The following is a 16,304-nucleotide window of genomic DNA, read 5'->3' on the forward strand; positions in this document are numbered from 1 at the left end:
ACTGCAGTATCAGACACTCCGCACTTGTATCACCGCAGTATCAGACACTCCGCACTTGTATCACCGCAGTATCAGACACTCCGCACTTGTATATCTGCAGTATCAGACACTCCGCACTTGTATATCTGCAGTATCAGACACTCCGCACTTGTATATCTGCAGTATCAGACACTCCGCACTTGTATCACCGCAGTATCAGACACTCCGCACTTGTATATCTGCAGTATCAGACACTCCGCACTTGTATATCTGCAGTATCAGACACTCCGCACTTGTATATCTGCAGTATCAGACACTTCTTATTACAGCACTCGCTTTCTTTCTTTACAGGTTCACATACTTTCGTTGCTTTTGTACCTTCATAATCCCATTCCAATTATCGCCTGTAGAGACGCGGAAGAGCGTTAAGAAGGCCATGCCGAAGTTTCTGAAGGTCGCGTGTCTCCCGAGACCTTCACACGGGTGAGAGTCGCTGCACTCTAGGAGAGGACACAGATTACAATGACGTCTAGGAGAGGACACAGATTACAATGACGTCTAGGAGAGGACACAGATTACAATAACGTCTAGGAGAGGACACGGATTACAATGACGTCTAGGAGAGGACACGGATTACAATGACGTCTAGGAGAGGACACGGATTACAATGACGTCTAGGAGAGGACACGGATTACAATGACGTCTAGGAGAGGACACGGATTACAATGACGTCTAGGAGAGGACACGGATTACAATGACGTCTAGGAGAGGACACGGATTACAATGACGTCTAGGAGAGGACACGGATTACAATGACGTCTAGGAGAGGACACGGATTACAATGACGTCTAGGAGAGGACACGGATTACAATGACGTCTAGGAGAGGACACGGATTACAATGACGTCTAGGAGAGGACACGGATTACAATAACGTCTAGGAGAGGACACGGATTACAATGACGTCTAGGAGAGGACACGGATTACAATGACGTCTAGGAGAGGACACGGATTACAATGACGTCTAGGAGAGGACCCGGATTACAATGACGTCTAGGAGAGGACACGGATTACAATGACGTCTAGGAGAGGACACGGATTACAATGACGTCTAGGAGAGGACCCGGATTACAATGACGTCTAGGAGAGGACACGGATTACAATGACGTCTAGGAGAGGACACGGATTACAATGACGTCTAGGAGAGGACCCGGATTACAATGACGTCTAGGAGAGGACACGGATTACAATGACGTCTAGGAGAGGACACGGATTACAATGACGTCTAGGAGAGGACACGGATTACAATGACGTCTAGGAGAGGACACGGATTACAATAACGTCTAGGAGAGGACACGGATTACAATGACGTCTAGGAGAGGACACGGATTACAATGACGTCTAGGAGAGGACATGGATTACAATGACGTCTAGGAGAGGACACGGATTACAATGACGTCTAGGAGAGGACACTGATTACAATGACGTCTAGGAGAGGACCCGGATTACAATGACGTCTAGGAGAGGACACTGATTACAATGACGTCTAGGAGAGGACACGGATTACAATGACGTCTAGGAGAGGACCCGGATTACAATGACGTCTAGGAGAGGACACTGATTACAATGACGTCTAGGAGAGGACACGGATTACAATGACGTCTAGGAGAGGACCCGGATTACAATGACGTCTAGGAGAGGACACTGATTACAATGACGTCTAGGAGAGGACACGGATTACAATGACGTCTAGGAGAGGACACGGATTACAATGACGTCTAGGAGAGGACCCGGATTACAATGACGTCTAGGAGAGGACACTGATTACAATGACGTCTAGGAGAGGACACGGATTACAATGACGTCTAGGAGAGGACACTGATTACAATGACGTCTAGGAGAGGACACGGATTACAATGACGTCTAGGAGAGGACACGGATTACAATGACGTCTAGGAGAGGACACGGATTACAATGACGTCTAGGAGAGGACACGGATTACAATGACGTCTAGGAGAGGACACTGATTACAATGACGTCTAGGAGAGGACACGGATTACAATGACGTCTAGGAGAGGACACTGATTACAATGACGTCTAGGAGAGGACACGGATTACAATGACGTCTAGGAGAGGACACGGATTACAATGACGTCTAGGAGAGGACACGGATTACAATGACGTTCATTCGTCGGCTTCTCCGCCATTTCCACTTACCCAAGTCACCAAAGAGCTCAACTCCCAAGGCAGCAAAAATGAAGAAGAGCAGCATAAAGAGGAGGCCGAGATTCCCGACCTGAGAGAGGAGAGGCGGACATCAGTGCATGCGGTGGCTCTACAGGACTACAACTCCCAGCAGGTCCTAACAGGGGGCCCAGATCTTACTCTCAGGACTATGTACAGGACGGGGGTCTGTGGAGACCTGAATGATGCGACCACCAGACCTCATTGTCCATGCACTGAGATCCCGTACCGGGGCTGTGGATTGTGTGGACCGCGCATGTGCAGGGACTGGTCAGTGGCCTCTGAGACATCCCGCACATGCGCTGCCCTGTCTGTCACCCCAAAGGAGAGGTGTTGGGGAGGATCACATGACAAGAGGACCTGCCGACACCCACCGGAGACTGACAAGTCACATAAAGGGGTGGATATCCATCCCTTTAAGGTCTCATTGTCTCTATGGGTGGGATATCCCTTTAAGGTCTCAATCTCTGTATTGGTAGGATATTCCTTTAAGGTCTCATTGTCTGTATTGGTAGGATATCCCTTTAAGGTCTCACTGTCTGTATTGGTGGGGTATCCCTTTAGGGTCTCACTGTCTGTATTGGTGGGGTATCCCTTTAAGGTCTCACTGTCTGTATTGGTGGGATATCCCTTTAAGGTCTCACTGTCTGTATTGGTAGGATATCCCTTTAAGGTCTCACTGTCTGTATTGGTGGGATATCCCTTTAAGGTCTCACTGTCTGTATTGGTAGGATATCCCTTTAAGGTCTCACTGTCTGTATTGGTAGGATATCCCTTTAAGGTCTCACTGTCTGTATTGGTGGGGTATCCCTTTAAGGTCTCATTGTCTGAATTGGTGGGATATCCCTTTAAGGCCTCACTGTCTGTATTGGTGGGATATCCCTTTATGGTCTCACTGTCTGTATTGGTAGGATATCCCTTTAAGGTCTCATTGTCTGTATTGGTAGGGTATCCCTTTAAGGTCTCATTGTCTGTATTGGTGGGGTATCCCTTTATGGTCTCACTGTCTGTATTGGTAGGATATCCCTTTAAGGTCTCATTGTCTGTATTGGTAGGATATCCCTTTAAGGTCTCATTGTCTGTATTGGTGGGGTATCCCTTTAAGGTCTCACTGTCTGTACTGGTGGGATATCCCTTTATGGTCTCACTGTCTGTATTGGTAGGATATCCCTTTAAGGCCTCACTGTCTGTATTGGTGGGATATCCCTTTATGGTCTCACTGTCTGTATTGGTAGGATATCTCTTTAAGGTCTCATTGTCTGTATTGGTGGGGTATCCCTTTAAGGTCTCACTGTCTGTATTGGTGGGATATCCCTTTATGGTCTCACTGTCTGTATTGGTGGGATATCCCTTTAAGGTCTCATTGTCTGTATTGGTAGGATATCCCTTTAGGGTCTCATTGAATATATGGGTGGGGTATCCCTTTAGGGTCTCATTGTCTGTATTGGTGGGGTATCCCTTTAGGGTCTCATTGAATCTATGGGTGGGGTATCCCTTTATGGTCTCACTGTCTGTATTGGTGGGATATCCCTTTAAGGTCTCATTGTCTGTATTGGTGGGATATCCCTTTAAGGTCTCATTGTCTGTATTGGTGGGGTATCCCTTTATGGTCTCACTGTCTGTATTGGTAGGATATCCCTTTAAGGTCTCATTGTCTGTATTGGTGGGGTATCCCTTTAAGGTCTCATTGTCTGTATTGGTGGGATATCCCTTTAAGGTCTCATTGTCTGTATTGGTGGGATATCCCTTTAAGGTCTCATTGTCTGTATTGGTGGGATATCCCTTTAAGGTCTCATTGTCTGTATTGGTGGGGTATCCCTTTATGGTCTCACTGTCTGTATTGGTGGGATATCCCTTTAGGGTCCCATTGAATCTATGGGTGGGATATCCCTTTAAGGTCTCATTGTCTGTATTGGTGGGATATCCCTTTAGGGTCTCATTGAATCTATGGGTGGGGTATCCCTTTAGGGTCTCACTGTCTGTATTGGTAGGACATCCCTTTAAGGTCTCATTGTCTGTATTGGTGGGATATCCCTTTAGGGTCTCACTGTCTGTATTGGTGGGATATCCCTTTAAGGTCTCATTGTCTGTATTGGTGGGGTATCCCTTTAGGGTCTCATTGAATCTATGGGTGGGGTATCCCTTTAGGGTCTCACTGTCTGTATTGGTGGGATATCCCTTTAAGGTCTCATTGTCTGTATTGGTGGGATATCCCTTTAAGGTCTCATTGTCTGTATTGGTGGGATATCCCTTTAGGGTCTCACTGTCTGTATTGGTGGGATATCCCTTTAAGGTCTCATTGTCTGTATTGGTGGGATATCCCTTTAAGGTCTCATTGTCTGTATTGGTGGGGTATCCCTTTAAGGTCTCACTGTCTGTATTGGTGGGATATCCCTTTAAGGCCTCACTGTCTGTATTGGTGGGATATCCCTTTATGGTCTCACTGTCTGTATTGGTAGGATATCCCTTTAAGGCCTCACTGTCTGTATTGGTGGGATATCCCTTTATGGTCTCACTGTCTGTATTGGTGGGATATCCCTTTATGGTCTCACTGTCTGTATTGGTAGGGTATCCCTTTAGGGTCTCATTGAATCTATGGGTGGGGTATCCCTTTTGGGTCTCATTGAATCTATGGGTGGGGTATCCCTTTAGGGTCTCATTGAATCTATGGGTGGGGTATCCCTTTAGGGTCTCACTGTCTCTATGGGTGGGGTATCCCTTTAGGGTCTCACTGTATTGGTGGGATATCCCTTTAGGGTCTCATTGAATCTATGGGTGGGGTATCCCTTTAGGGTCTCACTGTCTGTATTGGTGGGATATCCCTTTAGGGTCTCACTGCCTGTATGGGTGGGGTATCCCTTTAGGGTCTCACTGTCTCTATGGGTGGGGTATCCCTTTAGGGTCTCACTGTATTGGTGGGATATCCCTTTAGGGTCTCATTGAATCTATGGGTGGGGCATCCCTTTAGGGTCTCACTGTCTCTATGGGTGGGGTATCCCTTTAGGGTCTCACTGCCTGTATTGGTGGGATATCCCTTTAGGGTCTCATTGAATCTATGGGTGGGGTATCCCTTTAGGGTCTCACTGCCTGTATGGGTGGGGCATCCCTTTAGGGTCTCGTTGCCTGTCTGGGGGTCTCGGTACCTGAGGGAGGGCTTGTAGGACGGTGTCCAGCAGGGCTCTCATCCCCACGGCCATCTTCAGTAACTTCAGGACTGCAGAGATAGAAGGATACGCAGTAGTAAGGGCAGATACAAGGCCGGGACACAAAGGTTCCTCTATTATTCCTCCTGGAGATTTCAAGAATGAATTGGCAGCTGAGATGGCCCTGAACAGTCTGACCAATCCAGTCAGCCAGGCTGGTAACGCCCACTTGTCAATTTACTCCTGTATTTCTAGGAGGAATAGCAGAGGAATGACAAAGGTAATATGAGGAGAGGCCTCAGACAGCAGAGGTATACGGTATATACTGCGTCATACAGGCGGGTCACCTACCCCGGGCGATTCTCAGAACCCTCATAATGCGAATAATAGTGGGGTTAATGGGCAGAGAGGCGTTGACTTCAATCTCCTCCAGGGTAATCCCCATTATGGACAGCAGGACAATGGCCAAGTCCAACTGGTTCCACCTGTAATGCAGAGAGGACACAAAGGGTTAATGGAGGGTCCTAGTGGGGGAGGTCCTGACGTGGCAGCCGCAGGACACAGGGGGGATCCGGCCTGGCCCTGTACAGACTGATAAGAGCGGCCCACGTATGTGATATAAGGACCTGTACACACTGATACCAGCGGCCCACGTATGTGATATAATGTCCTGTACACACTGATAGGAGCGGCCCACGTATGTGATATAATGTCCTGTACAGACTGATAGGAGCGGCCCACGCATGTGATATAATGTCCTGTACAGACTGATAGGAGCGGCCCACGCATGTGATATAATGTCCTGTACAGACTGATAGGAGCGGCCCACGTATGTGATATAAGGCCCTGTACAGACTGATAAGAGCGGCCCACGTATGTGATATAAGGCCCTGTACAGACTGATAGGAGCGGCCCACGTATGTGATATAAGGCCCTGTACAGACTGATAGGAGCGGCCCACGTATGTGATATAAGGACCTGTACACACTGATAGGAGCGGCCCACGTATGTGATATAAGGCCCTGTACACACTGATAAGAGCGGCCCACGTATGTGATATAATGTCCTGTACACACTGATAGGAGCGGCCCACGTATGTGATATAAGGCCCTGTACACACTGATAGGAGCGGCCCACGTTTGTGATATAAGGCCCTGTACACAGTGATAGGAGTGGCCCACGTATGTGATATAAGGTCCTGTACACACTGATAGGAGCGGCCCACGTATGTGATATAAGGACCTGTACACACTGATAGGAGCGGCCCACGTATGTGATATAAGGACCTGTACAGACTGATAGGAGCGGCCCACGTATGTGATATAAGGCCCTGTACACACTGATACCAGCGGCCCACGTATGTGATATAATGTCCTGTACACACTGATAGGAGCGGCCCACGTATGTGATATAAGGCCCTGTACACACTGATAGGAGCGGCCCACGTATGTGATATAAGGACCTGTACAGACTGATAGGAGCGGCCCACGTATGTGATATAAGGCCCTGTACACACTGATAAGAGCGGCCCACGTATGTGATATAAGGCCCTGTACACACTGATACCAGCGGCCCACGTATGTGATATAAGGCCCTGTACACACTGATAGGAGCGGCCCACGTATGTGATATAAGGCCCTGTACACACTGATAGGAGCGGCCCACGTATGTGATATAAGGCCCTGTACACACTGATAGGAGCGGCCCACGTATGTGATATAAGGCCCTGTACACACTGATAGGAGCGGCCCACGTATGTGATATAAGGCCCTGTACACACTGATAGGAGCGGCCCACGTATGTGATATAAGGCCCTGTACACACTGATAAGAGCGGCCCACGTATGTGATATAAGGCCCTGTACACACTGATAGGAGCGGCCCACGTATGTGATATAAGGCCCTGTACACACTGATACCAGCGGCCCACGTATGTGATATAAGGCCCTGTACGCACTGATAGGAGCGGCCCACGTATGTGATATAAGGCCCTGTACACACTGATAGGAGCGGCCCACGTATGTGATATAAGGCCCTGTACACACTGATACCAGCGGCCCACGTATGTGATATAAGGCCCTGTACACACTGATAGGAGCGGCCCACGTATGTGATATAAGGCCCTGTACACACTGATAGGAGCGGCCCACGTATGTGATATAAGGACCTGTACACACTGATAGGAGCGGCCCACGTATGTGATATAAGGACCTGTACACACTGATAAGAGCGGCCCACGTATGTGATATAAGGACCTGTACACACTGATAAGAGCGGCCCACGTATGTGATATAAGGTCCTGTACACACTGATAGGAGCGGCCCACGTATGTGATATAAGGCCCTGTACAGACTGATAGGAGCGGCCCACGTATGTGATATAAGGCCCTGTACACACTGATAAGAGCGGCCCACGTATGTGATATAAGGTCCTGTACACACTGATAGGAGCGGCCCACGTATGTGATATAAGGCCCTGTACACACTGATAGGAGCGGCCCACGTATGTGATATAAGGACCTGTACACACTGATAGGAGCGGCCCACGTATGTGATATAAGGTCCTGTACACACTGATAGGAGCGGCCCACGTATGTGATATAAGGCCCTGTACACACTGATAGGAGCGGCCCACGTATGTGATATAAGGCCCTGTACACACTGATAGGAGCGGCCCACGTATGTGATATAAGGCCCTGTACACACTGATAGGAGCGGCCCACGTATGTGATATAAGGCCCTGTACAGACTGATACCAGCGGCCCACATATGTGATATAAGGACCTGTACACACTGATACCAGCGGCCCACGTATGTGATATAAGGCCCTGTACACACTGATAGGAGCGGCCCACGTATGTGATATAAGGCCCTGTACAGACTGATAGGAGCAGCCCACGTATGTGATATAAGGCCCTGTACACACTGATAAGAGCGGCCCACGTATGTGATATAAGGCCCTGTACACACTGATAGGAGCGGCCCACGTATGTGATATAAGGCCCTGTACAGACTGATAGGAGCGGCCCACGTATGTGATATAAGGCCCTGTACACACTGATAGGAGCGGCCCACGTATGTGATATAAGGCCCTGTACACACCGATAAGAGCGGCCCACGTATGTGATATAAGGCCCTGTACACACCGATAGGAGCGGCCCACGTATGTGATATAAGGTCCTGTACACACTGATAGGAGCGGCCCACGTATGTGATATAAGGCCCTGTACACACTGATACCAGCGGCCCACGTATGTGATATAAGGCCCTGTACACACTGATAGGAGCGGCCCACGTATGTGATATAAGGCCCTGTACACACTGATAGGAGCGGCCCACGTATGTGATATAAGGACCTGTACACACTGATAGGAGCGGCCCACGTATGTGATATAAGGACCTGTACACACTGATAAGAGCGGCCCACGTATGTGATATAAGGACCTGTACACACTGATAAGAGCGGCCCACGTATGTGATATAAGGTCCTGTACACACTGATAGGAGCGGCCCACGTATGTGATATAAGGCCCTGTACAGACTGATAGGAGCGGCCCACGTATGTGATATAAGGCCCTGTACACACTGATAAGAGCGGCCCACGTATGTGATATAAGGTCCTGTACACACTGATAGGAGCGGCCCACGTATGTGATATAAGGCCCTGTACACACTGATAGGAGCGGCCCACGTATGTGATATAAGGACCTGTACACACTGATAGGAGCGGCCCACATATGTGATATAAGGTCCTGTACACACTGATAGGAGCGGCCCACGTATGTGATATAAGGCCCTGTACACACTGATAGGAGCGGCCCACGTATGTGATATAAGGCCCTGTACACACTGATAGGAGCGGCCCACGTATGTGATATAAGGCCCTGTACACACTGATAGGAGCGGCCCACGTATGTGATATAAGGCCCTGTACAGACTGATACCAGCGGCCCACATATGTGATATAAGGACCTGTACACACTGATACCAGCGGCCCACGTATGTGATATAAGGCCCTGTACACACTGATAGGAGCGGCCCACGTATGTGATATAAGGCCCTGTACAGACTGATAGGAGCAGCCCACGTATGTGATATAAGGCCCTGTACACACTGATAAGAGCGGCCCACGTATGTGATATAAGGCCCTGTACACACTGATAGGAGCGGCCCACGTATGTGATATAAGGCCCTGTACAGACTGATAGGAGCGGCCCACGTATGTGATATAAGGCCCTGTACACACTGATAGGAGCGGCCCACGTATGTGATATAAGGCCCTGTACACACCGATAAGAGCGGCCCACGTATGTGATATAAGGCCCTGTACACACTGATAGGAGCGGCCCACGTATGTGATATAAGGCCCTGTACAGACCGATAAGAGCGGCTCACATATGTGATATAAGGCCCTGTACAGACTGATAGGAGCGGCCCACGTATGTGATATAAGGCCCTGTACAGACTGATAGGAGCGGCCCACGTATGTGATATAAGGCCCTGTACACACTGATAGGAGCGGCCCACGTATGTGATATAAGGCCCTGTACAGACCGATAAGAGCGGCTCACATATGTGATATAAGGACCTGTACAGACCGATAAGAGCGGCTCACATATGTGATATAAGGCCCTGTACAGACCGATAAGAGCGGCCCACGTATGTGATATAAGGCCCTGTACACACTGATAAGAGCGGCCCACGTATGTGATATAAGGCCCTGTACACACTTGTCACGGGATGGTTAGAGTCTATACTATAGGCAATGTGTAATATATATTTCATGTGGAATGTATTCTCTAACCTGTTGTAAACATCAGTGTGTAGTTGGCTGATTCGGGTCTAGTGTGTTAGCACATTGTATGCAAATACCTCTAACTAGTGAGGACCAGTGAGGACAATGGGTGGAGATAATCTGATTGTGTCTCCAAGAAGATGTTGGATGGTGCATTGTCCATAGTAGACAGGGAGTCTGCTCTCCTTGGTATAGGTGAGGGGGGAAGGATCTGTGACTCAGCCCTTCCCCCCCACAGATATAGGTGTAACAGTCTTAGTATATAGTATATAGCTAGCAGTTAGTATGTGTTAGCCGGCCTGTGCACAGCTCTGCAGAGAGCCAGGACTTAGTTACAGGACCAAGGAACCAAAGCTATCATTGGATTGTGACTTCTGTGGACTTATTGTTATTACGGTTGATGTGACCGCCGCCGGCTACTAACTTTGTGGATTACAATAAATTGCTGTTGTCTCCCGACCTCTTGCGTCCGTGTTGATTCAAAAGACCTTCCGGAGGAAGACGTATACCTTTGCTCCGTGACAACTGGTTGGCAGCGGTGGGATCAACAGCGGACAGCGAGATGGACTACAGCAGCCCAGCGATTAATGGAGCCACAACCTCAGAATACAGGAACTGGACTATGGCAAGTCTACAAGTAAGGGCCCGGGAACTAAACCTGAGTTACCAGGGAAGAACGAAAGATCAACTGATCGAGGCACTGGAGGAGATGACCCTGCAAAGCGACCATGAGGAGGGCTGCCCCCAGGAGACAGTAGAGATACGGGAGTGGCAGGTACAGACCCAAAAGAGCAGATGGGTTGTTTTGTATGAGGAGGAATTGGCAGTGCTGGGGCTAGAAGCAACTGCAGAGCAAAGGAGTAGAGCATTACAGAGGGCTCAGGAAACGGAGAAGGAGGAACAGAGAATGGCGCATGAAAAGGAAAGAATGGCGCATGAAATGCGAATGGCTGAGATAACTACGCGGAATTATAATCAAACGCTGACCCCCAGCCCAACAGTGAGAGAACCACCATATGTCTCCCATAAACACTTCAAGACCTTTGATGAAGCAGCTGGGGATGTTGATGGATATTTTCAGGACTTCGAACACCAGTGCCACCTGATGGAAGTCCCAGAGAAGGATTGGGTCCGGTATCTGGTGGGGCACCTACGAGATGGGGCTGCGGAAGCTCTCAGAGCCATGGACCCTAGTGATCAGCGGGACTATGAGGCCATTAAAAGAGCGGTGCAGAAGTATTATGCAGTCACTCCAGAGACCTACCGAGTTCAGTTCCGCTCTTTGTCTTACAATGGGGGAAGCTCCTTCCACATGTTCGCCCACAAGTTGAAGCAAGCATGCAAGCGCTGGCTAGAAGGAGAGGAGGCTGTCACAGTCGATAAGATCCTCCAAGTCATACTTAAGGAACAGTTCTTTTCCCAGTGCCCCGCTGAGATCCGTGAGTGGGTGCTGGAACGGAACCCAGCCACAGTGGAGCAAGCTGCTTCCCTTGCAGATGAGGGCCTGACCATCAAGCCGCAGTGGAAGAGGTTGTTTGCAGAGGAGCGGAAAACTACCACAGTCCGCCAGACACCCTTCATCCAGCCACCCACCTTTCGTGCCCGGCCTCAGGATTACAATTCCCCCTCTACCTTTGCCCCAGCCCATCGGCCTCCAGCTATGAACAACCCTGTCCCTAGACAACGACCTACTGGAAGAATGCTAGAGCGCAGATGTTTTGGGTGCGGGCGGCCTGGACATTTGCAAGCTAGTTGCCCTGTTAACATGGGGGCACGGGCCACCGTGGCATCCCGGCCTATTCACTACCTGGGAACCACCCCTAGGACAGAAAGTTTGGCCCCATTTCCAGATGACTCCATGAATGACCCATCTGTTCCACCTCCAGGGGTCTATGGGATTCAGCCTTCCGCCACACATCCCGCAAACCTTCAGCGGAAGCACTTGCAGGAGGTCCTACTGGATGGCCGAACAGTTGTTGGATTCCGGGACTCGGGAGCTTTCCTAACGGTAGCGGACCCCCGAGTTGTGCGACCCGAGGCCCTAGAGGAGGGCCCTGGCATTTCTATCAAGTTGGCAGGGGGTACTCGGAGACGTATTCCTAAAGCTACCGTGGAACTTGACTATGGTTATGGACCAAAACGATGCACAATTGGTGTGATGAGCGGGCTGCCGGCCGATGTTCTGTTAGGCAACGATGTTGGAAATCTACAGTGCCACTTTGTGGGAGCAGTGACCCGAAGCCAAGCTCAGGGAGAAGCCAACATGGATCCACCGGATTTTCTGCCAGATGCCAGCCCTTCAACCCTACAACTTTACCATTCAGCACCGCCGAGGGAACCAACACCAGAACGCAGATGGGTTATCCCGGCAGGAGGACATATGAGCTATAGAGACTGATGTGCATTCCCCAATTTACCTGTGTAGGCCAATTGTGTCATGCACATGTTTTGAGAGGGGGAGGGGTTGTCACGGGATGGTTAGAGTCTATACTATAGGCCATGTGTAATATATATTTCATGTGGAATGTATTCTCTAACCTGTTGTAAACATCAGTGTGTAGTTGGTTGATTAGGGTCTAGTGTGTTAGCACATTGTATGCAAATACCTCTAACTAGTGAGGACAATGGGTGGAGATAATCTGATCAGTGTCTCCAAGAAGATGTTGGACGGTGCATTGTCCATAGTAGACAGGGAGTCTGCTCTCCTTGGTATAGGTGAGGGGGGAAGGATCTGTGACTCAGCCCTTCCCACCCACAGATATAGGAAGTAACAGTCTTAGTATATAGTTGTAGCTGGAGTTAGTATGTGTTAGCCGGCCTGTGCACAGCTCTGCAGAGAGCCAGGATATAGTTACAGGACCAAGGAACCAAAGCTATCATTGGATTGTGACTTCTGTGGACTTATTGTTATTACGGTTGATGTGACCGCCGCCGGCTACTAACTTTGTGGATTACAATAAATTGCTGTTGTCTCCCGACCTCTTGCGTCCCTGTTGATTCAAAAGACCATCCGGAGGAAGACGTATACCTTCGCTCCGTGACAACACTGATAGGAGCGGCCCACGTATGTGATATAAGGACCTGTACACACTGATAGGAGCGGCCCACGTATGTGATATAAGGCCCTGTACAGACTGATAGGAGCGGCCCACGTATGTGATATAAGGCCCTGTACACACTGATAGGAGAGGCCCACATGTGTGATATAAGGCCCTGTACAGACTGATAGGAGCGGCCCACGTATGTGATATAAGGCCCTGTACACAGTGATAGGAGCGGCCCACGTATGTGATATAAGGACCTGTACAGACTGATAGGAGCAGCCCACGTATGTGATATAAGGACCTGTACACACTGATAGGAGCGGCCCACGTATGTGATATAAGGCCCTGTACACACTGATAGGAGAGGCCCACATGTGTGATATAAGGCCCTGTACAGACTGATAGGAGCGGCCCACGTATGTGATATAAGGTCCTGTACAGACTGATAGGAGCGGCCCACATGTGTGATATAAGGCCCTGTACAGACTGATAGGAGCGGCCCACGTATGTGATATAAGGTCCTGTACAGACTGATAGGAGCGGCCCACGTATGTGATATAAGGCCCTGTACAGACTGATAGGAGCGGCCCACATGTGTGATATAAGGCCCTGTACAGACTGATAGGAGCGGCCCACGTATGTGATATAAGGTCCTGTACACACTGATAGGAGCGGCCCACGTATGTGATATAAGGCCCTGTACAGACTGATAGGAGCAGCCCACGTATGTGATATAAGGTCCTGTACAGACTGATAGGAGCGGCCCACGTATGTGATATAAGGACCTGTACACACTGATAGGAGCGGCCCACGTATGTGATATAAGGCCCTGTACAGACTGATAGGAGCGGCCCACGTATGTGATATAAGGTCCTGTACAGACTGATAGGAGCGGCCCACGTATGTGATATAAGGACCTGTACACACTGATAAGAGCGGCCCACGTATGTGATATAAGTACCTGTACGGACTGATAGGAGCGGCCCACGTATGTGATATAAGGCCCTGTACAGACTGATAGGAGCGGCCCACATGTGTGATATAAGGCCCTGTACAGACTGATAGGAGCGTCCCACGTATGTGATATAAGGTCCTGTACACACTGATAGGAGCGGCCCACGTATGTGATATAAGGCCCTGTACAGACTGATAGGAGCGGCCCACGTATGTGATATAAGGTCCTGTACAGACTGATAGGAGCGGCCCACGTATGTGATATAAGGACCTGTACACACTGATAAGAGCGGCCCACGTATGTGATATAAGTACCTGTACACACTGATAGGAGTGGCCTACGTATGTGATATAAGGCCCTGTACAGACTGATAGGAGCGGCCCACGTATGTGATATAAGGTCCTGTACACACTGATAGGAGCGGCCCACGTATGTGATATAAGGCCCTGTACAGACTGATAGGAGCAGCCCACGTATGTGATATAAGGACCTGTACAGACTGATAGGAGCGGCCCACGTATGTGATATAAGGACCTGTACAGACTGATAGGAGCGGCCCACGTATGTGATATAAGGTCCTGTACACACTGATAGGAGCGGCCCACGTATGTGATATAAGGCCCTGTACAGACTGATACCAGCGGCCCACGTATGTGATATAAGGACCTGCACACACTGATAGTAGCGGCCCACGTATGTGATATAAGGACCTGTACAGACTGATAGGAGCGGCCCACGTATGTGATATAAGGTCCTGTACAGACTGATAGGAGCGGCCCACGTATGTGATATAAGGCCCTGTACACACTGATAGGAGCGGCCCACGTATGTGATATAAGGCCCTGTACACACTGATAGGAGCGGCCCATGTATGTGATATAAGGCCCTGTACACACTGATAGGAGCGGCCCACGTATGTGATATAAGGCCCTGTACACACTGATAGGAGCGGCCCACGTATGTGATATAAGGCCCTGTACACACTGATAGGAGCGGCCCACGTATTTGATATAAGGACCTGTACAGACTGATAGGAGCGGCCCACGTATTTGATATAAGGACCTGTACAGACTGATAGGAGCGGCCCACCTATGTGATATAGGACCTGTACACACTGATAGGAGCGGCCCACGTATGTGATATAAGGACCTGTACACAGTGATAGGGGCTGCCCACGTATGTGATATAAGGTCCTGTACACACTGATAGGAGCGGCCCACGTATGTGATATAAGGCCCTGTACACACTGATAGGAGCGGCCCACGTATGTGATATAATGTCATGTACACACTGATACCAGCGGCCCACGTATGTGATATAAGGTCCTGTACACGCTGATACCAGCGGTCCACGTATGTGATATAAGGTCCTTTACACACTGATACCAGCGGCCCACGTATGTGATATAAGGCTCTGTACACACTGATACCAGCGGCCCACGTATGTGATATAAGGTCCTGTACAGACTGATAGGAGCGGCCCACGTATGTGATATAAGGACCTGTACAAACTGATAGGAGCGGCCCACGTATGTGATATAAGGACCTGTATATATTGATAGGAGCGGCCCACGTATGTGATATAAGGTCCTGTACACACTGATAGGAGCGGCCCATGTATGTGATATAAGGCCCTGTACACACTGATACCAGCGGCCCACGTATGTGATATAAGGTCCTGTACAGACTGATAGGAGCGGCCCACGTATGTGATATAAGGACCTGTACAGACTGATAGGAGCGGCCCACGTATGTGATATAAGGTACTGTACACACTGATAGGAGCGGCCCACGTATGTGATATAAGGTCCTGTACACACTGATAGGAGCGGCCCACGTATGTGATATAAGGTCCTGTACACACTGATAGGAGTGGCCCACGTATGTGATATAAGGCCCTGTACACACTGATAGGAGCGGCCCACGTATGTGATATAAGGCCCTGTACACACTGATAGGAGCGGCCCACGTATGTGATATAAGGCCCTGTACACACTGATAGGAGCGGCCCACGTATGTGATATAATGTCCTGTACACACTGATAGGAGCGGCCCACGTATGTGATATAATGTCCTGTACACACTGATAGGAGCGGCCCACGTATGTGATATAAGGTCCTGTACACACTGATAGGAGCGGCCCACGTAT

The 16,304-nt window shown here is 49.5% G+C and overlaps 1 protein-coding gene across 1 annotated transcript in view; it reads right to left on the bottom strand.

Moving 5' to 3' along the window:
• Nucleotides 1–324: 324 nt before the first annotated feature.
• Nucleotides 325–16,304, bottom strand: part of LOC142187948 (voltage-dependent T-type calcium channel subunit alpha-1G-like) — a 67,211-nt gene continuing 51,231 nt past the window's right edge. The window contains exons 14-17 of the mRNA XM_075261739.1: nt 5,716–5,849; nt 5,365–5,435; nt 2,195–2,273; nt 325–479 (exon numbers count right to left, since the gene is read on the bottom strand). Of these exons, the coding sequence (XP_075117840.1) occupies nt 325–479; nt 2,195–2,273; nt 5,365–5,435; nt 5,716–5,849 (439 nt within the window). The remainder of the gene's footprint in view (nt 480–2,194; nt 2,274–5,364; nt 5,436–5,715; nt 5,850–16,304) is intronic.

This window comes from Leptodactylus fuscus, unplaced genomic scaffold (genome assembly GCF_031893055.1).
Source record: "Leptodactylus fuscus isolate aLepFus1 unplaced genomic scaffold, aLepFus1.hap2 HAP2_SCAFFOLD_332, whole genome shotgun sequence".
Taxonomy (NCBI): Eukaryota; Metazoa; Chordata; class Amphibia; order Anura; family Leptodactylidae; genus Leptodactylus; species Leptodactylus fuscus.